The sequence below is a fragment of the Nipponia nippon genome, unplaced genomic scaffold (genome assembly GCF_047370975.1).
Source record: "Nipponia nippon isolate SJK-2023a ecotype South Korea unplaced genomic scaffold, ASM4737097v1 scaffold_3, whole genome shotgun sequence".
Lineage (NCBI taxonomy): Eukaryota > Metazoa > Chordata > Aves > Pelecaniformes > Threskiornithidae > Nipponia > Nipponia nippon.
Genome location: NW_028262347.1, coordinates 86074451 through 86098680, shown reverse-complemented (window position 1 = coordinate 86098680; position 24230 = coordinate 86074451). Strand labels below are relative to the sequence as shown.

General features: G+C 42.3%; 2 protein-coding genes across 2 annotated transcripts in view; both read left to right on the top strand.

Moving 5' to 3' along the window:
* The first annotated feature begins 28 nt into the window (after positions 1-28).
* Positions 29-21254, top strand: MINPP1 (multiple inositol-polyphosphate phosphatase 1). Its single transcript, XM_087768083.1, has 5 exons — positions 29-795; positions 1054-1242; positions 2048-2145; positions 3962-4095; positions 17496-21254. Exons 1-5 carry the CDS (start codon positions 90-92, stop codon positions 17893-17895), a joined length of 1527 nt encoding a protein of 508 aa, XP_087624209.1. The 5' UTR covers positions 29-89; the 3' UTR covers positions 17896-21254.
* PAPSS2 (3'-phosphoadenosine 5'-phosphosulfate synthase 2) overlaps positions 18457-24230 on the top strand; it is a 50404-nt gene continuing 44630 nt past the window's right edge. The window contains exon 1 of the mRNA XM_087768081.1: positions 18457-18554. The gene's annotated coding sequence lies outside the window, so the exon portion shown is untranslated. The remainder of the gene's footprint in view (positions 18555-24230) is intronic.

Genomic DNA, 24230 nt, shown 5'->3' with positions numbered 1-24230 from the left:
GGTGCAGCCCTGATGGGAGGGAGCCCGGCCTGAGGGGAGCCACCGCCCCAGGCTTGGCGGGAGGGTCGCGAAGGCCCTGAGGACAGCCTATGGCTCGCTCGGGGCGGCTCCCCGCCTGCCTGCGAGCCGCCGGCCTTGAGACGCGGCCCCTGAGGCGAAGGGAAGGGGAGAGGAGGCGGCTCCGCTCGGCTCGGCTCGGCTCCGCCTCTTCCTGCGGCAGCCGCGCAGTTGCTGCCATGGCGCCGCGCCGGCCAGCTGCTGCTCTGCCCTCCGCCGTCCTCCTCTTTCTGCTGCTGGCGGTGGCGAACGCGGGGTTAAGCAGCTACTTCGGCACTAAGTCCCGCTACGAGGAGGTGAACCCGCACCTGGTGCGAGACCCGCTGTCGCTGGGTCCCGCCGCGGCCGAGTCGCGGCTGCCCGCTGCCTGCGCGCCGCTGCAGCTCCGCGCCTTGGTCCGCCACGGCACCCGCTACCCCACGGCCGGGCAGATCCGCCGCCTGGGCGACCTGCACGCCCGCCTCCTCCGCCGCCCAGCCGCCGCGGCAGCAGCCTGCCCTGCCGCCGCCGACCTGGCCGCCTGGCAGATGTGGTACGAGGAGAGCCTCGACGGGCGGCTGGCGCCGCAGGGCCGGCGCGACATGGAGCACCTGGCCCGCCGCTTGGCCGCCCGCTTCCCCGCCCTCTTCGCCGCCCGCCGCCGCCTGGCGGTCGCCAGCAGCTCCAAGCACCGCTGCCTGCAGAGCGGCGCCGCCTTCCGCCGCGGGCTCGAGCCTTCCCTCGGCCTCGGCAGCGACGGTGAGCCCGGACCCCCCCGCCCCTTCCCTGAGGGAGCCCCACGCCTTCCGCGGGGCTGAGGGAAGCCGTGAGGCCAGTCCCGTGTCCCCCAGCCCCAGGCTGAGGAGGACCCTGCACCCCGCGTTCCCCCCGTCGGGACACCGCGGGGGGGGGGGGGGGGGCTGTCCCCGGGAGGGTGCCTGGGTGGCCGGGCCCCGTATCCTTGGGGACGGCGATGCCTCTCCCGGCTGCATTCCTGAGGCCCGCGTTTGCTTTCAGAGGTGGAGGTTGAAGTTAACGATTCCTTGATGCGGTTTTTTGATCACTGCGCCAAATTTGTTGCCTTGGTGGAGGAGAACGATGCGGCGATGTGCCAGGTGGATGCCTTCAAAGAGGGGCCGGAGATGAGGAAGGTCTTGGAGAAGGTTGCGAGTGCTTTGTGTTTGCCCGTGGAGGAGCTGAACGCAGGTAATGAATGCCTGTTACAGGTGGCTTTGGCTCCGAGTCTGGCTGAGAACAATTTCCGAGGTGCTGTGTAGTTATGCAGAGTAGGTAATTTGAAATATGGTGTGAATCGGAGACGCAGTCTCTAATTAAATGCATAAGCATGCAAATGTGTTCTGGTGTTGCAGTAATGAATGCTTGTTAGTCAGTGATTGGAAGAAAAAAACGTTTGAAAATATCTTTCCTACAGATGAAATCAACTTTACCTTTGTTTTCAGGGATACAAGTGTGTTATTCTTTTAATTCTGCTTTGTTGAGCAGATGCAGCTTTTGTAAAACCTGTTACAATTCAAACACACAAATAGCCTCAGGAAAAGATGGGCAGGTATGTCCGTGTTGTAACCTCACTTGTCCAGAAGAGAAGTGCCAGGCTTCCCTGTGTGGTCAAGTCAGGGCGGAGCAACAGGTGTTGCTGTCGTTTCCAGCATGTCCCTAAAGCCACAGTCTCAAAGTCGGCATGCTGCTGTTCAAACTCAGCCACTAATGTGGAGGACGAGTAGCGGTAGTCAGAGACTGCTCTGTGTCGAACAGACACGCCTTCCTGGTGCTGGCTCCTCAGTCCTTTGTGGTGATGAGAATGCACTAGCGATCAATGCCTACTTCTGTTGAAAACGGCTTATTTTTTGTGCTTGGCCTTTGGACCGGTGATTGGATTACATTGTTTGCATTGCTAAATTGCACTACATTTTGTTTTAGGGGCAAGTTGAGAGAAAGTTGCTACTTGTGTAGCAGTGATTTATCTTTTGCTTGTTCGTTGGATTTATTGCAGATCTTGTTCAAGTAGCTTTTCTCACCTGCTCATATGAGTTGGCTGTAAAAAATGTGACCTCCCCATGGTGTTCGCTCTTCAGTGAAGAAGATGCCAAGGTAGGTGCTAAATGGGAGAGAGATTTGAGAAGCCTTTAAAAGATGCGTTGGTGTTCAGATACGACTTCTAACTCTGCAAAGAGTTGTAAGTTGTGTGCCCCTTATTCTTCAGTCTAACGAACCACTTCTTCGGTCTCCAAAGAGCTCTGGATTAATCAGGCAGCAAGACTGAAATACCTGTCTTCATTCAGACTTAAATACTGGTGCAGTCTTGATTTGTCCTGATCAAAACAGTCTTTTCCTATTGTGCTTAATTCTTACATGCTTCTATTTCTGTAACATCAGAAATGCTCTGGACAGCTTTGTTTTGCATATGGTAATCATATGATAAAGTGCCTTGATTCCAGAGGACATCAAATGAGGTCTTCTAGGTCCTCTAAAGACTCTTTTTATAGTGTTTTGGGGACTGCCACATGTCTAAACCTAATGCCTGTTAATAAAACTAGTAGAACTCAGGTAAATGAGACTTAATGTTGGTTCCTTTTCTTTCAAAAAGTACCTGATGTACCCTTTGAAGGGATCAAGAGTGATGTCATTGATTTGGCACTCCAAAACATGTTCAGTAAGGCCCCTCTGAGGCTCTTAAGGAAACTTAGCACACCTGGGAAAGAGGGGAGGTCTCTACATGGATAGGTGGTTTGCTAAAGGATAGGCAGTGGAGTTAGGAGTAAATGCTGTCCTCTCAAAGAGGAGGAAGGTCACCATGGACTTCTGCTGAGACCTGTGCTGTTCAATATATTTATAAATAACTTAGCAGTGAGGTGGGAAAGCTTCCTGATCATATGGAGTTACTTGGGGTAGTAAGAATACAGGGTGTTTGAGAGGCTTTGCCAAGGGGCCCTGTGAGGGTGGATTACACAGCAATACAGTGGCAGATGGTGTTCGCTATGAAACGATGTGTATGGGATACGAAGTTAAAACTTCATATACGAGGTGGCCATCTCTCAGATCTGTTGTGCCACTGAGAAGTAAAATTCTGATGGTATAGACCCATGAAAACATCGGCTCAGCTACAGTAAAATTAATGAACAAAAATAAAAAAACCAACTTTAATGCTAGGAATTGTAAGAAAAGCAACAGAAAACAAGGAGAGCGTCATGTGCTCTTACATAAATCTAAGGCACAGTTTTGTCTTTCTGAGATATGTGCAGATATCTAGAATGTAGAAATAGACAAACTCAGTTAAAGGTATGGGATTGCTTCCATCTGAAGAATGACTAACTAAGCTAAGGATCTTTGACCTTCATAAGGCAAAATCAGAAATGCTAAAAAAGCAGTGGCTAATGATTGTCTTGTCATGTGCGGTACCTAATGGGTACCAAATGAAGCTAGCAGCAGGCAGGGTCGCAGCAGATTTTTTTTTTTTTTTTTTTTTTTTTTTTTTTTACACAGTGTGTAGCCAAGCTGCAGGGTACTATTAAGGCTAAAATTTGGTACGTTCAAAGGGGAGATTGGGCTATTGTGGGAGAGAATCCACTGAAGTCTGTGTAAATTTGTAGAAAACCACCTTAGGGCTCAAAGCCCTGAGCTGAAAACTGCTGGAGTCTGGGGAAGTGTGCCTGCTGTTTTCCCTAGGCCTGATTATGAGCGTGATCAGAGACAGGATGCTGAATTTGGTGGCTCTTTAGTCTGATCTATTGTGTCTGGTTTTATGCTGAAGTGGTTTGAACTGGAGCCTTGATGTTTGGTTGGGTTTTTTTTTGTGTCAAAGAATTGTTGATTTCATGCAGCGTGTGGTAGTGTCATTGCTCCAGGTTGTAGGTTCTTTATTTTCCCTCTGTGCCATAATAAAAACTTGTGAACTCTGTAACTTTAGGTACTGGAATATCTGAACGACCTGAAGCAATACTGGAAGAGAGGATATGGCTATGACATCAATAGTCGCTCCAGCTGCATTTTATTCCAAGATATCTTCCAGCATTTGGACAAAGCGGTGGAAGAGAGCAAAAGGTAAATGAAAAGGCTTTTGTGCTTTGGCTACAAGCTTTCTGTGGTCAATCCTGAGTTGGATTTAATGTGAATAGAAGTACTTTACTTCCAAATGTAACAAAGTCAGGAGAGTTTGAGCTATGAGAATTTTAATGGAGAGAATCAAATTTTTAATAGAGCAGTATTACTTTAAAGAGTATTTTTTTTTCCTTCCATTGATGCTCTTGTGCCCAGTAATGTATTTCCGTCTTTTAACTTACTGATCCACACAGGCCTTCAAGGGCCAGCCAGCTGCTGTGTCTGATAATGGTGTTCTCTTCCTGCACAGTTTGAGAAGAGGCCATTGTTTTAACTCAATGAGCTTTTTGTTTAAAATGTCCTCGTTAAAATTAATTTGTGGTGAAAATGTAAGACTGTGGGTTGAAAGCATCCCCATGATATGTTCTGTTATCTGGTTACTTAAGCACTTCAGCGTGGAAATCTTTCTTTCTGCGTGTGTTTGATTTGAGTCTCTTGCGTTATTAAAGCTTCAGACTAAAGGTGTTGAAATGTAATCATGGAAAAATAATTATTACAGATCAATCCAAACACTTAGTGACTGTAGATGAGAACGGCCTGTTGCAGGATCCAAGAGGCCGGAGCTGTAACAGCAAACCAGCCTTGTTGTAACACGCCTGCTTTGTTCTAACTAGGGAAGGGCAGACTTTAGGTGATATACTCAGTGCCCTGTAAGAACAGAAGAAAGACACTTCTATCCTGAAGTCGTCGTAAATGCCTTGATTTGTTGGATGAATCTAAAGTCAGTAGTTCAGCTGGCCAGTCCGAGAACTCTGTCTAGGATATTTAGTTTCCCATCCATATGCTTTTAGAGCAAAGCTGTAGTTTGGGAACAACGTTGGAGCTGTAGGAAGATATTAGGCCTTACAAGTAACTGTTAATAGTCTTGGAAATACCATAACGAGGTGTCTCCAAAGGATGGTGGTCTGATAAAATGGTTTGTCTTCATCTATTGCCATGATTTGACAACAGTCAAATGTGTCAGTGGAAGAACAATAGCAGTGGTACTGTATCCACTGAGTTGCGCAGTCCTCAAAACTGCCTTTATAGTATCAGGATATAACCACCCCATACTTCCTTAAAATTAGAGATGAGATGCCTGTGCTCTTTTTGTGTATTGTTTACTCCTATGAGATTGTATCAGTCAGCAGTTGTGATTCAGCATCTGTTTGGTGTTGATCTTGTCTTGTGTGAATTGGTATGATGCAGAGAAGTACAATAGGAATGAAACTGGGATCTGTTGTGGCATGGAGAAAACAAAAGGCTTCAGTTACAGGTTGGGATGTTTGTGTCACAGAATTGCCTACATTTGCTTTCATGTGCTGGTAATCTGTTTTTTTTGATAGCTGCTTTAGGCTTAAATGCAGTGCATTCATATGAGAATTAATTTACAACCTGTGTGCATGCTCCATATGCAAAATGAGGAATTATAAATTCATAGTTTGGTAGTCAATCACATGAATTAATATCTTAGCAGATAAGTGTGGAAACGTTTATAAAAGTACACAGTATCAAGGATGTGATTGTAAGATTATATAAATATTGTGTTGTTAAATACTTGATAGAAACCAATTTATAAATAACTTCGACTTACAACAAGCAAATTCAGCTTTGGTGTTGACACGTAAACGTTTGTTACAGGTGGTGGATGTTCTTGCATTCCTAGCATTCTTGGGACTTTCTGTAGTCGATATATTAAAGTAGATCTACCTAACACCCAACAGAATGATAGTAATGGCTTTGATATTTCAGAAAGAAAAGCATGAGTCATGGATATTTGAGGCTGGCTATACATATTTTTTACATGATAACTTGGTGGAAGACGTGTTTTGTTTTGTTTTTTTCCTTTTAGTTGGCAGACTGAAATTAGAAGTAGCATTCATATTTTGGGTTGGAGGAATGATCCATAAAGTTGATGATAACCATTTTATAGCAGAGAAGACAGGAAAGAAGTTTTTTTCCTTTAAAAGTTTACTGACTGAGGATCCAAGCTGGACATTAACAGTGGTAGAAGAACTGTGTGTTAAGTCAGTTGAAGCATAACTCTCAGTCAATTGGCTTTTTTGCTGTCCTTTAGTGTGGGATGCAGAGAGATACCCTGTGTTCATCACTGGAGCTCTGAGTGATGCAGGAATGTTGAGGTCATGTTTAATACAACACATGACATAGTTTCTTTCATCTAAAGTGGTGTTATTGTTAGGTAAACAGTACTTGGACTGTTTATCTTAATTATTTTTGGGATTCACCTGGAAAATCAGACTGACATGTCTGTTTTTAACGAAGTATCGACTTAGCATGCGAGGAGGTAAATGCGCTGAAAATTTGCCTTTGAGATGTACATGTAGACTTTCCTAACACTTGCATCCAGATTAGTGCCTTGATCCTGCTCTAATGATTATGTAAGCCCAGGGAAGGGGGCTGTACAGGGTTGGAAATGAGAGCTGAGGATGGGAGTATACAGGACTGCTGTGTTGTGGGGCAGTGGCAGTCAGGAGCCTTTCTGAATCTCGCCTGTGCTGTGCATCAGCCAGCACAAAGGAGACACCTCTGTTCATTTTGCCATGAATGGGTTAAAACTTGGCAGTTGGAAACATGAAGTAAGTTTGGTTTTGGGGAGGAGTTGCTGTGAATGAAAAAGATGGGCGGCTAGCAATAGTGACCCCTCTCCAGCCAAGCTGGCTTAAGAAATTGTGCTGTCAAATGATCACTCTGGTGTCTGGAAATTTAAGGCTTGTGTGGGAGTTGGTGATACCTCTTGTTTTGGTAGTTCTGGAGTCAAAGCAGTGGTTACCACCCTTTAAATAAACCTCTTCACTGCATCCTTTCTTCAGCCTACTAGAGAGCTAAATGAAAAATGCATCAGGGCACAGGTCATTAACACCCAACTGTGAACACATTGACAAGCATGCTGCTGTGATTGCCTCTGTCATGTGCTGTGTCTGTCCCTACGAACAGAGAAAGTAAGAACTGGGAATGAGAAGATCAGGAAGAAGTGGAGGTTAAAAGAAAAACAGGCAAGCAAGACCCTAAACACCCCTCTGTCCTTCTGAAATCTGAAAAATAACTTCGAAGTGCAGCTTGGCTCATGTAAGGATAGTGTTCGATTTTGTTTCCTTTTAGGGTAATTTACTCTTCGAACAGTGACAGCCTTTCAATCCTTAAATTATATGCACTTATTGTAGCTGTGTGTCTCAACTGTGTGTAAGATATCCCTGTAAGTTTAATAATAATAAAAAAGCCATAGTTGCCAAAATCTGTATCTATACTTCTGATTCATTGAGAACTAAATCAGCAGTCAGTAAATTACAAGGTGGGGCAGGGTCCCTGGGGAAGAGCAGGTATCTGAGGCAGAGCACTACAGGACAGAGATAGCTTCATCCTGCCTTTCAGCTTTGGCTACAGAAGTCTGGTTGCAATCTCTGGGGCTCTCGTGTTGTATTGCCACCACAGAGGGAAGCAGGTAGTGAATTTATGCGTGTGTGTAAAGGAACAGGACCCTAAAAATCTTGCAAAATTCAAAGCTGGGTGAGCAGTCTGTTGCGTCTGCATCGTGCATTGCCTTGTACAAAAGGAGCGTGTCGCTCCATCCCACAACGTAAGGTGGCAGTCTTAAAGCACTGAAGACTTGTGTATAAGCTGAATTGGGTAACCCGGTGCACTTAAGAATGTGTGGAAATCTGCCACCACCAATGTATTGGAGCAGCTTGTCTCTCTTGTGATCTAGAGAGCAGAGGTGTGACTAATGCTTTTTCATCTAGGGAGAGAGACTTATCCTGGATCCTGTGGCAATATGAGAGTACATATGAAAACAAGAAACCATACAAATAAAAAAATATGCCTGTGTTAATAACAGTAAAAAATGTTTGGTTGTGCATATGTGTGTGCATGAGTGCCTCTCTTTTTTTTTTTTTTTTTTATATGGTATTGTGCAGCTTCAAGGCAACAGGCTAAATACTTGCAGCAGTTCATTTCTCAGAAAATGAACCTTTGTGATGATAAGTCTTAGTGGGATGTTGTTTCAATTTAGCGATGTTTAACATTGTTTTGTAACTGGCTGTTTGTTTTAAAAATTTAAGGACAACAAATTTATGGCCAAAGCATTATCTTTGCTCCAAGTTCTCCTTTCTTTCTGGAAAGCTTAGATTGGGCTATCCAAAAGTAGAAGGGGGAGCGTTTCTGTTCCAGCAAGAAGCTGAGGGATCTGGATTATCCATTCTGCTTCAGGCTTGGCAGTGGAGAACAGTGTTGGCAACGCTGCATTTTTGTAGCATACTTTAAGTATTCAGTAGCTTTGTCCTGTTTTCATTCCCAGTTACAGCTGAATTTAAAAGAGAAACCTTGCTTTTTTTGTAACTCTGTTTCTTCCATGAAGTGATTCTTGACCTTGCTATCTGATTGCTCACTGCGCTTAGTTGCCTTATTAGTTGCCTTGTTAAAGCTCCCTTTTCTTTCTTCCGGGGAAAATATCTTCTGCTGATTAGTCTATCCTTAAGAAAATTATGAAGGTGGTAATAAATACCTATTGCTAATTAGCCCTACCTTCAATTTGCAGTGCAAAAGTTTCAGTCATTTTTAGGATCTTTCATCATGTGAATTCTTGGTTTAAACTAGCAATAGTCTCTTCTGTGTAGGTCTTGCTGTACAGCAAGATGGTTTGAAGGCTGTGAAAGGGATTTTCACTATATGATTGCTCTCGTCAACTGTTCCCATCCAGACAGCTGGTGGAAAGGTGTTGGAACTTGAATTCAGGAACTTGAATTTATTGATAGTTGTATTACTGACCACCTACTGTGAGCACACTCATGCGTGGACCCCATTCTTCTGCACCCTCAGTAGTAATAAAGTATAAGTGTCTAATAGAGGTCAGTTCTTCAGTAGAAAGCATCTACTCCTTGAGACCTTACCGCAGTTGCAGTGGGCCTTTCAGGACCATATTCCTCCATACCTCCTTACCAGTCTGTAAGGAAATGTCATGGTCAGATTTCTAGGGAGAGGTTGGGGGCCAGGGCTCTCTCTTCCATACAAATTTTCTTAATTACAAAAAAAAAAAAATTGTATCGCAAGTTGAATATAAAATTAAACCAGGTGATTTCTTGTACTGAAATGTACTTGGGCAGTTGTCCTAGTCCATAAAGCACTTTATTTTTGTGAAGACATAAGAACTGCATTTTTCCCAAGTCTTCCTGCTACAGGTATAAAATACAGAGTCAGGCTATGCAACTATGTGGCAAAGAAGCTAATGGGGAAATATTCTTCACTAAACTGTTGGGTTTTCCCCACACTGGAGCCTAGGTCTTACTGAAAGTGTCCCTGCTCTTTGTTATATTGGTAAAACTGCCAGGTGGTGATACATGTGTGCATGTTTGCTTGCAGTTGTGCTACTATGGAAGAATCCTTGAAAGGCTGCTCTTCCCAGTTAGCATTTGTTTAAACAGTTAGAAAGTGTCCAGTTTCCCAAAGCTGTGGTATTTAGAGACGCTTCGACGTTGAGATGTAGAGGAGCAATCAATGAGTATCGCCTTACCTCAGAAGCAGCATTGAGTTCTTTGTGGCTCATATGTGGGCTATGGCTAGTGGCCAAAACCTATTATGATTCCTGCCTTCCCCCCCAGCCGCCAGCATAGTGCTGATGGTAGGAATAACTTCAGAGTTGATGGGCTCCTGTCCCTCCTCAAGAGGCATATCTGGTCTGTGTGTTGCATGGGACTGCTGGGACTGCCAGCTCAACCCCATTGCTCGCTGGCTTCTTGCCTTGTTGGGAGACTTGGGACACTGAACTTGGGAGGATAAATGGGAAACACTACGGTTGCAGGAGGAAGCCCCTGTTGCTGCAGTGTAGGGTATGAATCTGTAGGAAAACTGTATATAGAAGTGATAAAGACGTGCATTGCTTTTCAGCTTCAGGTTTCTGTGAGATGCCCAGGTGAGCCTTACATCTGTGACCTGGGAATGCTGTTCTGCCAACCAGAACTGCATGTGTTGATGAGAAATCAAAATATTTTGGTAGTTAATGCAATACGAAGCTGCTAATCTTATTAAAAAAAAAAAAACAACAAACCAACCTTAACAGCTACACACTTGCACAGGGGTGGATTTGAAAATTGGTTGTGGCACACTTTAAGGATATCAGCTATTCATTAAAGCTGTTTTATACTTTTTTCTTCTAGCTTCAAATATTTAGCAAGTCTGCCTTTCTTGTTCATGAAAGAGAATATGAAATACCTGTTATTACTTGTACTGTCCGAATGGATTATGATAAGGCCCTGGAAATTGGGAGGTATGCTTTGTGCAGCCATTTCAATATTTAAAGTATATGGCCAACAACTGAAAATACTAACCCAGTTGCACATACAGACTGCAAAATATTTGTTGGTTTCCTCTGAGAGTAAGCAGGTTCAAGGTATTTAAAAAAAGGACTTATTGAATTTGAACATACTTCAAGATCAAGTGAAGGTGATCTTTGTAGTTATACCAGGCTAAGCCATAAGGTAAACAGCTTAATTTGCCAATTTATTGGTAGCTTTTATTGTTTCACGTAATCTGCCTTCCTCTTTGCAGGTCAGTTCACAACACAGTTGATAACCTTTCTGTAGTCATTTACTACTGTGCGCTAATCGCTCCTTTCAAAACTATGACTCCAGTAGAAAATAATTCAGTATATGATCTAAAAACAATTAACTGTTCAAAACTATCTTTTTATAATACGTACAAAGGGAACAGAGCAAAAAGCTTCCACATATGCAGTAGAAATTGTATAATTGGATTTAAAAAACCACTTTTGCTCAGATCCAAATTGTTCAGTCATTTCTTTTAATAAAACTTCTTGGTTGCCGCTGGGATCCTGCGTTTGCACAGTGCAGGTGCGTGGCTCTCTGAGGGCATCAGGAGGTTCACGGAGTCCTGTGTCCCTTGGTGGCAGTTCTAAAAAAAAAAAAAAAAAAGTGTGTTTGTTCTCCCACCCAGTAGCAGAGCAACTCCAAAGGAGAACCAGGGCTATGACATGTGGACATGTGATTTACATTATTTGAAGTGCAGGGCAGTTTGTAGCCAGATGCATACTACATGGGCTTACTTTGAGGTATGAAGCAACTCTTGCTTCATACCAATGCCAGGTCAGAGGCGTTGGTACTGTGCTTCCCAGAGGGTCCCTTTCTCAGGGGGCATGGAGGTGTGGATGGCTCCACGTGGCTTTGTATGGGGCCACTTCAGGGGTTTCCCCACTGTGTCCCCTGGATCTTTGGGGTACTGGGAGAGCCTGTGATGAAGGCTTCTGGACTAGGTGTTTGTCACCTCATCTGCTAATTACATACTGGTATATAACTTACCAAAAAAACCCATTGCTTGGCTTCAGTATATCTGTGCAGAGAGGAGAACAGGTGTTGCACATGTGTTGGGTAAACTGATCCCTGTGATAAGATGTTCATGTATTCACAGAACAACGTGCCAGCTCTACAGTTCAATAGACCACACAGTTTACATTAGTACACCTGAAAAACATGCAGGTCTTTACTTCATTTCCAGACAATCAGAGAAATGGGATTACTTTTGCTAATAAGCTGTAAATGTCTCCAACAGCAGCTTTGTATCATATTATATGGTTGGTTTTGATAGCCCCATCTTTCAAAGATGCGGTTTCTGACATGATTAAAGGGTGCTTTTGGGGAAACCAGGTAGAGATGTGAAATTCTCCATAGGTCCTTGTAGCACATTCAGCAGCATTCCTGTGTCTGTATTTCTGAAATGTGCATGTGTGTGTGTTTGCTGACTTCTCTCAGATACCTGAGCAGACCAGGGGACCTCCCCTGGGAACATGTCTTTTCATCTGTCTGCCTAGAACTAGATATTTAGTGTTGCTTGTGCCTTTCAAACCTGCCAGAACATACTTAATCTCACATTAATTACCTAATACGTGCTTGCTCAGGATTGCTCTGAAAAGATATCTCAGCAACTTTTATACAGTCATGTCCCTTTATCTAAGGAATTAAAAAAAAACAAGCAAAACAATACGTAGGCAACTAACACGCAAACGAACTGCTCTAACCAGTATTCACCTTGGATAGGAAGGGTTTGACAAGTGGCATGACCCTCTTGATTTGGTTTTGGCTTGTCATGATGGTTCAACATTTAGCATCAGCACGATGCTGCTGCAGTAACGCATTTAATCTCTGAGGTCCGTAAGAACGTGGGAGGTGGGATCATTCAGAAAAGAGCCTTTGAAACTGCAGAAGTCTGTTTGTCAGAAACTGCAGCTGTCTTCTGTTCTACTATTTAAGGTGGAAGTTTTGACACATGAGGACTTAATACTGTTTGACAGACTTTTTTTTTTTTTTTTCCCCTCCACTGGTGGTAACACGTTGAGCAACACCACTATTAAGTATTTCTGCTGCCCTCTGAGTCCTGCCACTGCATTCCCTGATCTTTGCTGTTTCCTTGTAGATGTGGGGTTCCTCCAGCTGATTTTTCCAGAAATAAATCACAAGGGAAGGTGGGAGGGATGGAGAATTCATCCCATAGCTGAAAACAGAGGTTTGAGTCCTTTGTCCTGGCTTTTGTATTGGGGAGAAAAAGGACAGAATGTAGTCTAAGCTTGCTTAACAGTTGTTAAAACTTACCTTCTTTGAAGCTGTAGGAGAGATTTTTACATGCCGTTTGAAGGTTGGCTGGTTAAGCTTTGCTGTAGGAAATGTTTCTTCTTATCCCACTGTCTCCTGGGGTTTGGGTTATCTCTAGCTGAAAGTCACATTGGTGCTTAGGAAATAAACTTTGGTTAAAAGAAAGTTAACTTCTTACATCACTTTAGATATGGATCAGTAGTCCTACGAATCGTGGAATCATAGGATGGTTTGGGTTGGAAGGGACCTTAAAGATCATCTGGTTCCCACCTCCCTGCCATGGGCAACGACACCTTCCACCAGACGAAGTTGCTCAAAGCCCCATCCAACCTGGCCTTGAACACTTCCAGGGATGGGGCATCCACAACTTCTCTGGGCAACCTGTTCCAGTGCCTCGCCACCCTCATAGTGAAGAATTTCTTCCTTATATCTAATCTAAATCTACCCTCTTTCAGTTTATAGCCATTACCCCTTGTCCTATCACTATGTGCCCTTGTAAAAAATCCCTCTCCAGCTTTCTTGTAGGCCTACTTCAGGTACTGGAAGGCTGCTATAAGGTCTCCCCAGAGCCTTCTCTTCTCCAGGCTGAACAACCCCAACTCTCTCAGCCTGTCCTCATAGGAAAGGTGCTCCAGCTCTCTGATCATTTTTGTGGCCCTCCTCTGAACTCAGTCCAACAGGTCCATGTCCTTCCTATGTTGGTGGCCCCAGAGCTGAACGCAGCACTCCAGGTGGGGTCTCAGGAGAGCAGAGTAGAAGGGGAGAATCACCTCCCTTGACCTGCTGGCCACGCTTCTTTTGATGCAGCCCAGGATACGGTTGGCTTTCTGGGCTGTAAGTGCACATTGCTGTGTCATGTTGAGCTTCTCATCAACCAATACCCCCAAGTCCTTCTCCTCAGGGCTGCTCTCAATCCATTCTTTGCCCAGCCTGTATTTGTGCTTGGGATTGCCCTGATCCATGTGCAGGACCTTGCACTTGGCCTTGTTGAACTTCATGAGGTTTGCATGGGCCCATCTTTCCAGCCTGTCAGGGTCCCTCTGGATGGCATCCCTATCTGCCAGCATGTCGACCGCACCACGCAGCTTAGTGCTGTCAGCAAACTTGCTGAGGGTGCACTCAGTCCCACTGTCCATGTTGCCAACAAAGATGTTAAACAGTGCTAGTCCCAATACCGACCCCTGAGGAACGCCACTTGTCACTGATTACCACTTGGACATCGAGCCATTGGCTGCAACTCTTGAGTGCAACCGTCCAGCCATTCCTTATCCACTGAGAGGTCCATCTGTTGGATCCATGTCTCTCCAATTTAGAGACAAGGATGTCATGCGGGACAGTGTAGGAAGAGTAGGAACGATCTACTGTTGAGGATGGGTGAGCTGATGCAGAAGATTTGGGATTAAACCCGAATCTGCTGAGATTAAAGAGAAATAGAATTTGTCTGAATAATAAATCCTGCGTCTGTGCTTCTCCACAGTGCCTTTTATTCCATTTTGAGACTTAGCTTTCAGGGTTGTGCTGATGAATTGTTCAGTAACTTCTTCATTTTCAGCTGTGGTCAAATTTACTTAGAAGGTTACAGCGTGGGTGGTTCAGTAGCTGAAGTTGACACATCTCTTCAATGAACCCTGCTTGTGTTCTGCCTAGTGGCAGCCGCTTCTGCTCATTTGGAAGTGCCCCATAAAATGAATATGAAACCAATCACCAGCAATCACTTTGAGACAAGCTCTTAATATTTTATGGCAAAGTTTTATGCGCAGTCTCTTCACCTCCCTTTAAAGTTGGAAATGAGATTTTTTTTTTTTCCTACTGATCAGTGTGCTTTCCCAAGTTGTTTACTACTAAATAGAAGGGAGGAAAAAAGTGAATTGAAATATCGTTAGCAGTTGCCAGAGTACGATGTTGAGAATTTTGCCTGATGCTTCCATGTAATGCTGAGTCATTAATCGATCATAAAGAATATTGAGTGTGGAAACCTCAGGCCTTCCATTTAATATTTTATTAGCCTGTGCTACTGTTTTGAATTTATCAGTGTTTTGTTGATTGTGCTTTGCGCTCCTGTGTTTATCAGAAATGTAGGGGCAGTAGTAACCTTTGCCTGTGTACATGCTCTGAAGAGGCAATCTCTCATGATTTCCCCGTAATTAAAAATATTACTGTTGCTGTTTTAACCTTGATGGTGATTTTTATTGTCATTATTAGATGATATGAAACTATATCTAAACTGGAGTCATGACCCCAGACACTGAACAGGGAGTGCTTGAGTAGTCTTAGAAATCAGATATTTCTAAGTAAGCTGGTGAGAAACCAAGTATACTGTGTTAGAGGCTATTGAAAACTCAGGCTTGTATTGTATAAGGAAACAGTTTTAATCCTTGTTAAAATAATACAGTGGGATAGCTGTGAGTGGGAGAGGTTTGGTTTGTCTCCCAAGGTAGTTTGGCCGGTTAGGATGAGGATTTCATGAGACTAAAGCAGGTGAAATAAAAACTCAAGTTACAGTGAGAATGAGCACCTGTTTATTCCTTCTTTTGTCTCCATGAGATTTTCTTTACTTGTTCTTTAAAACTTCTTTGTTTGTGTATGCATATATGCTATAATTTGTTTCCTGTTTTGGAAATGTATGTCTTGCTGGTTTTGTAGCTAAGAAGTTAACCATATTTTTTGTGATTTGCTTCCATTTCAAAATTCCTGCTAGCTGGCCAGCTGGAAAGTAAAGCCAAACCTTGCTTAAAGCCAGTGCTGATAGCCAGAATGTTAATTTTTTTTTTTTTTCATAGCAGCTCTGAAATCTTTTTTTTTGGGGGGGGGGGGGATGTGAAATCCACTTCCTGTGGAATGAATAATGCCTATGTAACACTTGTTTTGGAGACTTTAGCAGCATATTTACATTACTAGCTTCATTGCTTAGTAAACTGTAAAATACAGACCACCGTGTTTGGAAGCAGGCATGTCCCAGCGTGCAGCTGGGACAAAATAAAAATGTGCTGAGTTGCTAGAGCTGGGTGATACTCTCCCAAGAGTGCGAAAAGAACTTGAATGAAATAGCTGAAATCACAGCCAGTGCATGTTGGTTTCAGCCAAGAAGCTTGTGGGAGCTGTTGTGATGATTTAAAACCAAATAATTAAATAAAGGAAAAAAGAAAAAAGCAGCTCCAGGAGAGAATCGGAATTACAGGCCAGTCTAGTAGAAATAATGATTGAGACTAGCATTGATAAGTATCTTGATGAATGTGGTATACCAGAGTAGTGTCAGTATGGCTGACTGAGTAGTGTCGGTATGGAAAGGAAAACATCTCGTGGAGCTCTTGGGAAGCATCAGCAAGCATACAAATGGGGTGATCTGGGAGAGACAGTCATGATTTCCAAACATCTTTCAACAGGTTTCCTTATCAAAAGAAATCAAGCAGCTGGGGTTAAGGGGGAAGGTCCTTACATGGGTAAAAAATGAATAAAAATGAAAGAAATGGGGCGTAGGGATAGCTGACTGATTTTCCTAGCAGAGGCAGGTCCCTAGTGGAGATAGATCTGCAAGGATCTGGGCTGCTCAGTGTGTTGTAAGTGACTGGGAGAAAGATGTGAGAAGTTACATGGCGTTGCAAATGCAGCACTTTTATTCAAGGTAAATAAGATAAATTGTTTCTACTAGGAGGATTGTAAAAGGACCTTTAGGAGTTTAGTTTTGTGGTCATTAGAGTTGTCTGGAAGTATCTCGAACTTCTGTAACTAGAAAACGTGTTAGACGTCATGAATTAAGAAATCAAAGAGCATCATGGGTGCAGCATGGATTTAGGATGTAGTTTACTGTCTTGAGTATTGTGCATTTCTCATACTCTGATCTAAAAGGATATAGCTCATTTGGAAAAATTGTGGAATGATTAAGGTAGGATTTCTCAACTTGGAAATAATATTATCGCAAATTTGTAAGTAGAAAGGATTAAATGTTACATAGCATCTACAAATAGAAAAAATTAAGAGTAGTGTGTGAAGCTGTGCAACTCCTGGCCACAGGATGTTGTGCATGCTAAAAATGTATGTGGATTTAAGGAGAGATTTGACAAAGGAAAGATTCATTGAGAGGTCCTACATTACATAGAAGCCACATCTGGCCAAGGAGATCTCTGAGCTGGAAATTGCAGGAGATCAAAGGAATAGCCTTCTGTCTTCTATAGGCATGTGTTTTTTGCTGCTGTTCCTATTTGTTGACTGACAGGAGGGATGTGAATGTGTCCTAAAACCTAAAAATACTTCCCTGAAGGTGTGTGTGGAAGGGAGGATATAAATGAACTAGTCAAAATGAGTCAGAGGAGGGAACAAAGAATGGAGGGGGAAGGGAAGAGGGCAAAGGATCCAAAAGCTTTACAATTTTAAAATGACGGAAAGAGTCATAAATAACACGGTGAGTTGGAGAGATGTACTGAGTATATGGACGCACAACATTGATCTGTTTCTTGCTTTTGTTTACTGTATTTATATTAGGCTCTAGCTGTAGCCTAACTATGTTTAGTACAACTTCTTACGTTTTATGTAAAAGCCAATACCTTAAATTGGGACAAAGTATAGGAAGCTTGGATGCTTTAAAAAAAGTCTGTAATATACTGAAATTCCCAAACAGGTTTTTATTGGGCATAGGAGTAAAACAAGTTCAAAGTCTACTTCTTTAAGCCTTGTTGCTGACAGCCATGCAGTATGTTGGTATGTTTGTTTTAAAGCCCAGCTCTTGCTCATCCTTTGCACTTTTTTCTTTTCTAGTTCAAAACCCATTTCTTCACCTTTGATTGTACAAGTTGGACATGCAGAGACACTTCAGCCACTACTTGCTCTTATGGGTTTCTTCAAAGATGATGAGCCTCTCAGGGCAAACAATTACATCAGACAAACGCATCGGAAATTTCGCAGTGGCCAGATTGTGCCTTACGCAGCCAACCTGGTATTTGTGCTTTACCACTGTGATCAAGTGAAAACCTCTAAAGAAGAGTATCAAGTGCAGATGCTGTTGAATGAAAAACTAATGTCGTTTCATCACTCAAATGAAACCATCTCTACTTACCTGGACCTCAAGGACTATTATAAGGACATCCTGGAAAACTGCCACTTCAAAGAAGAGTGTGAATTACCTAAAGTTAATATTACTGCTGTTGACGAACTTTGAAGGAATGAAACAGAGTGGGTGTTCCGCAGATTGATCTTGGTTCTGTTTGACAGATGTTGTGAACAAGGATTTTTGATGATTTGCTGCTGTGTTGACTTTCTAAACTTGCAGATTTGATGGTTTTTCTCAGCTCAATACACTGTTTATTACATAAGCAGAATTACAAAAACACGTGCTGTAACAGGGATGTTGCTGAGCATTTGTAACAAATAAGGGACACAAGATGAAGCGTGCCTGTATGTTTATATGTACAAATAAGTAATTTCATTGGTCATTCCTCTTACAAATGTGCCGTAGATGGATTTAAGAGCTGGGGCAACTTCTGTTTTATCAGAGCTGAAGGTGGTTGGACTAATTCAGTATTGCTTTGTGCTGCCTGTTCTGCTAGCTACTGTTTTCCTGTGGCAGGCATGAAATAATTCAAACCTGTGAGCTTTTTTGCTCCTTCTCCTGAGCTTCTAGGAGGGAGAGGATACATAGCCGTCCTCCACAGCTGCCCAACTTCTGCCTGGACAGCACCATGGGAATGTCTTTCTTGGGCATTTAAAGCAGGAGGAGTTGCAGTGTTCTTGCATGCATTATCTGCCTGAAAAGGGTCCAGGAGTTGAAAGTCTTAAAGTCATCACCGACCCGTCCCACATAGCAAGTTAGCCTCCAGGGTAAGTAAATTATCTTTAAAAAGAAGTAAAAAAAAGAAAAAAAAATGAGGGAGTGGGAAGTAGCCACTCTTCCTTTAAGGTGCTCTGGGAGATGGAGCAGTTGTTCTCCAAGTAATCTGGTGTGTCCTTTCACTTGACACCATCAATTTCTTGTGTTAAAGGTTTGGGCTAGGGCATTCAGGTCAAGCTCTGCTATGACTATGAACATCTCGGTCCTGTCCAGGTGCTGAGAGTTTTCCTAGCAGCTCTGGTTGGAAGGGGCCTCTGGAGGTCTCCAGTCCAGCCTCCTGCCTGAAATAGCATTGTTGCTAACACTAAATTTGGGCAGGTTTTGGACTGTAAAAAGTAGCTGGCTGAGACTTGACTTCTTTAAGGCACCAAACATAGTGTCACTTACGTAGGCCTTATACATTTGATGAGCCACCTTGTTCTGGAAATGAAGCTGGTTTTAAAGGAATTAATTGCATACAAGTACTGGTGATCTTTTAGAGCAACTGCACTTAACGTAGGTTCACTTGTTGCTGAAAGTTGGAAAGTATTTTAGAGCTCTGCAGTGTGGCAGAAAAAGGAAAAATGAAGATAATTGTCCAGAAATGTCTGAAATGCAGTAAGTCTCATAAAATTTCCTTCATCACCCAGAAGGGAATGGCTGTGTGAACAAGTTGCCCCAAAGCAAATGAGGGTGAGCTGGTAGCTCTTGAAGCCATGCTCACACCTTAAAATGAGTGTTCCAGAGCTTACCCCATAAAGTGAGGCGTAGTTTGCTGTGTTTTCTGGGGAGGGGGTGAAAGGTTGGTGTAAGTGATTACCACAGGCTATCAGGTGCACTATAAACATTTATACCCTCATTTGCTGCAGGGTTACTTCTTTTTGCAGGCTCACCTTCAGAACTAAGAACTTAACTGCCCCAAAAACAGGGAGGAGAAAGCCAGACTGGCTCGAAGTTGAGGAGTTAAACTTAGTGTATCATTTTTAAATTTTTCTTGAGGAATTAGGCTTCTGTCACTTTTATTTTTTTTTAATATGGCTTGTAAAAAAGCACTTACGGTTTACATATCTGTAAGTTAAGGAGCAATTGAAAACCTGTTTTTTACTGTTGTACTCTGAGTTAAGGGCCTTTCCCTATGTTGGGACGTAGGGCCCTGTTTCTCTAGTGTATGGATTTCTGTGGAGACCGAGGTTCTGATCACTGAAGATACTGATTAAAACTGGTGGATATTTCAGCATCAACATCCCAGTGAAATACTTGCCTGTGTTAGCTCTGCAGCTCTTTTTCTGAAATGGGTGAAATGGTTAGGGAGGAGTATTGATGCTGAAATGAAAGTAGGAATATAGGTCAGGATAACTGTCAGCCCCAGCGTATGACTTTTACTGCTATATCAGCTTTGCATGTCTCCTTTTTTATATGATCCTACCTTAATACTAAGTCAACTGATCATAATTACTGTGACAGATGCCTGTTATGAACTTTATTGCAACATTTGAGTCAAGCTACAAATAAATTAAGCTTTGTTTAAAGGCAATTAAATTTTGTAAATAGCAGAAAAAAGGATGAGTAAATCCACCTTTCAACAAATATTTTTCTGTGAGTCAGTCACCCTGTGATGATTCATGATTTGAAGAAGGCCTGGCTGTTGGAGATGAATGGAGGATTTCTGTTTGTCAGTTCAGCGAGACTGATTTTAAGACATCATGTTTGTTAAAGGATACATCCTTCTTCCTTATGGAGGAGGAATATGTTACACTTGACTGCTTTTTTGATCATGTGCCAGATGAGGTGGAGGAACCAAAAAATTCCATCTACAGTGAAGCATCATTTGCTTCTGCATTTCCAAGTTGATTGTATACGTAAATCCTGTGCAAAGGGCTTCAAGGATGGCTCTTCAGAGGCTGTTTCCTATTTTGCCTTGGAGTAGAGGTCCGTCATACCTCCAGCATAACAGATACATCTTCAGTGGCTGTCAGCAATTAAGTGAAAAGGAAAATGTGCTATTTGGTTTCTGATCTGTATTTAAAGGATGCACTGACTCATTCCTTTGGCAGAATTAGAGGCTGAATGTGGAAACTTTGCATAATTGTAGCAATAGAAGTATTTGGACATGTAAATGTTCTAGGCACTTGTTCATGTGCTTGATTCTTACCATTAGGGAGGTGACTTCAGTATGACCCTTTTATTTAGTAAATATCTGAATTTGTTTATATACAGAAAGGAAAACTAAAATGGATCAAAATATTTCCATAAAGTTGGGTATTAGCTCAGTGAGCTGTGTTTGAACAGGCTGCCATATCTCATGGCATTGCAGATTACCACATCCTGAAAAAGTCCTGCAAGAAAAATAATGCTTTCTCTTCCTGCATGTGGCTCTGGACAAAACACCTCATCTCAGTCATCTGTTGAGGACTTTGTTTGCAACCTTTCTCAAACTGGAAGCTTTCACTGATGAAAAATACCAACAGTGTTCTTGGATGCTGACCTTAAATATGTTTCAAATTTCGTTAAATGTCTAAAGCTTAACTAATCTTTCTGGCAAATTCATTTTTTCCTCCTAGTAAGTACTGCTGCTGTAATTCAGGTTAGCGTCGAGCTGTCAAGTTGCTGGACGCAATGTGAATTTGTAATAATATGGTACTAACTGGATGAATTTTGAGACCTTGTTTTTGATTTTTAGCACTGTAAAATAAATCTGCACACTTTCTTCATCTCTGTTTTATGAGCAGTAATAATGACACCATCTTTAGTATCATGGCTGTGTTCTGCTTCAAAATACATTTGGTAGGTTGCTATTACTTGCATTGGTGTCTCTGATTATTTTAAGTCATCAGATTGCTTGGTGAGTAATATAAAATGCCTTAATTAAATTTTTACTCTCACATTTTGAGGTGAGTGAAAATTTACTCTTGTTTCCAGGAGCCGTGGTTTTAAAAACAGCAATAGTTTCCTGACAAGATCTTTGCAGATATCAGTATAGTATGCAAAATGTCTGGAAATGTCCTGCATTTTCAAGTGGAGTGAGGGTTACACATGTTTTTGTGCAGTCCAGAATCTGCTGCAGTATTTTTGTAAACATTATCAGTCTCAATAAGAGATTGACACTATTGATTTAATAAAGAATTAGAAACATACATCATGCAATACTTTCTAACCTGTCACTTCTTGTAGGTATTTAGCAATAGATTCTCATTTACAAAGTATCCATTAGCTACTTAGTTTGTTAATTCTCTGATTACCTGTATGTAAAAATGAAGCTTTGCCTGCAGTGTGCTCACGTGCTGAGGTTGCATTGCTTTTGTAAGTGTGCTGTGACTGGAATGGCATCATCTTTGATCAAGGGCTGTTCCTTCATTTTCGGAAGTATTAGTCTGTAAGACAGTTTGAAATAGAAAACAATTGATGCTGTTTTGTTTAAAACAAACACCACCACCACCCCCCAACTGTATATTCATAGGAAAAGGAGTGAAATGTGTCTAAAATTAAGATACCAAAACCACGTATAACGTTCTAGGGAAAGAACACTATCACCACCATCCCCGTCCCCCCCTCCCTGCCCTTTTTTTATATGTATAATATATTAAATGGTTGTTTTGTTAGTTGTCTAACTTTTCAAAAGGAAGTTAGTATTATCAGATGTCGGTTTGCAGTTGCTGGTATGGCAGAAATAATGGCTTATCTTTTGAATTGTTAAATTCTTGTTTTCTTGGGCTTTAAGTTATATACCATTTCTCCTGATTGTCAGAGTAATTTCAAACCTGGCCATCCTAAGGTCTGACCTTACTGGACTGGAGTGAAGGTTTCGTGTCTTCCACAGTCTTTGAAGGGTAGTCAGTTATGGACCATCAGAAGAAGAATTATATACAAATGCAAACAGTATACCTTGGTAAGCCCACCAAAGCATGATGCCAGGAGCGGGTGAGTCAGGGAGAGCTCATAACCTTAAGATTTCTGGATAGATTTTTTTTTTTTTTTTTTCCTCTCCACCCTTCTTCCTCCTATGAATTTGTGGTCTCAAGGTCAGCTGCAGTTTCATCACCCATGCCATCATGTGATGGTGAAGCCACCCTTTGCTTTTGTGCATGATGTAGGAGTTTTCTTTGTTTTAAAAGTCCCATCTGTTTTTTGTTTTGCTTTGATGGATAGATGGGTGTGTGGGTGTGTTTTCTCCTTGATATGCTGCCACCTTCAAATTCATCTTCATCACAAAGACTCAGCAACTCCTGTGCCAGTTCAACTTTTGAGTGCTGTTTTTCTGCCTGATTTCTCAGGATTTGTGGTCCAGTAAGTAGAAAACTATTTCTAAATTGCTTTGTTTCTAATGTTGATAAAGTTGTTAAAGAGGGATTTCATTGACTGTGAAATATATGCCAGGCCAGACCTAGGTTCTGCTTCCAGATCTGATATAGGTAGATGTTTGTAAAAGCCATATGGCTCTTTTCCCCTCCCTTGTTTGCTTCCAGAAGTGGAAAATGAAGATTATATAGAGATTAACCTGCATTTATGGCTTTTTTTTCAACTTAGTTCAGTACTTTGAAGAGATATTTTTACTTAACATCACGACAGAGGAGGTGGGGAGGTTCAGGCTTGACAGCATGTGGTGTTTATGGTGGTGGATTTTTTTTTTTAAACAATTCCTTTGAAAAAGGGTTTAAAGCAAGCATTGTTTTTCTGACATTCTGTTGAAAGGTTTGAGCACACATCTTATTGTGTTTAATTAACAAAACCAAATAATTGGTGTTCAGGGAAGGGATTATTGTCGAAGGACTAGGATGGAAGGAGCTAGATTAATTGCTGCTTTTTACTATTATTTAGGGGTCGGAAAAGCTCTGCAGACTTTTTCATACTAGTGACCTGTAGCTCTCAAACACTTCACTGGATGTGATAAATTCTGAACCTCTTACAGTGTCACAGATGAGTGGTTAGGCCAGCTGATCCTGGGAAGGAAAGTATGCACCTCAGGAAGAGGAACCAGTTTGGATTAGGCTGAAGGTCCTTTAGCCTGGTAACTTCTGGCTTTTAGCAGGATGTGGTGTCTAAGCAAACACATAGGGATAGAGCAAATATTTCCTCATACGCTCCCAATTACTGGCCACTTGTTTGGCCACAGGGTTTTCTTGTGTTACGGAAAGTGGGTTTGCTTTTAGCTTTATATATAGCTCTTAATCAGTTTCTCTTCTACACAGCTCTCCTGTTGCTTTCTGAACCCAAAGCCTTAGATTTGCCTTGCGATGGGATGTGGCGGATGCTAGAGCTCAACTGTGGGCTTTGTGAAGGTCCAGCTCCTTTCATTTCACTTGAGCATGCTACCTGCTAGACTGGAAATTCATTCACGTTTCTATGAGCCGTGATTTTAAAAACAGTAACAGCTTTCTGACATACTCAACTAGCAGAGTTAGTTACCATATGCAAATGCTAAAGCTTGGCATGTATTCTGGAGCAGTTCAGTCATTTTGTGTGATATAGATCTTGTTTTAGTGTTGTGTTTTCCTGAACACCAGCAGTTCATCTGATTCCTTGGAGCATTTTTATTGGGAAAGGAGTTAAACACTTGATCTCTTTTCATCCTGCCTATGCTACTTATGGCTTGTGTTTTCTTTTCCTCAGATGGGAGAGGCCCATCTTGCTCCCTGTGCTGAAATCATTCTGTTCTTCTAACTGGTATCATTGCTACTTTTGTTTTTGAC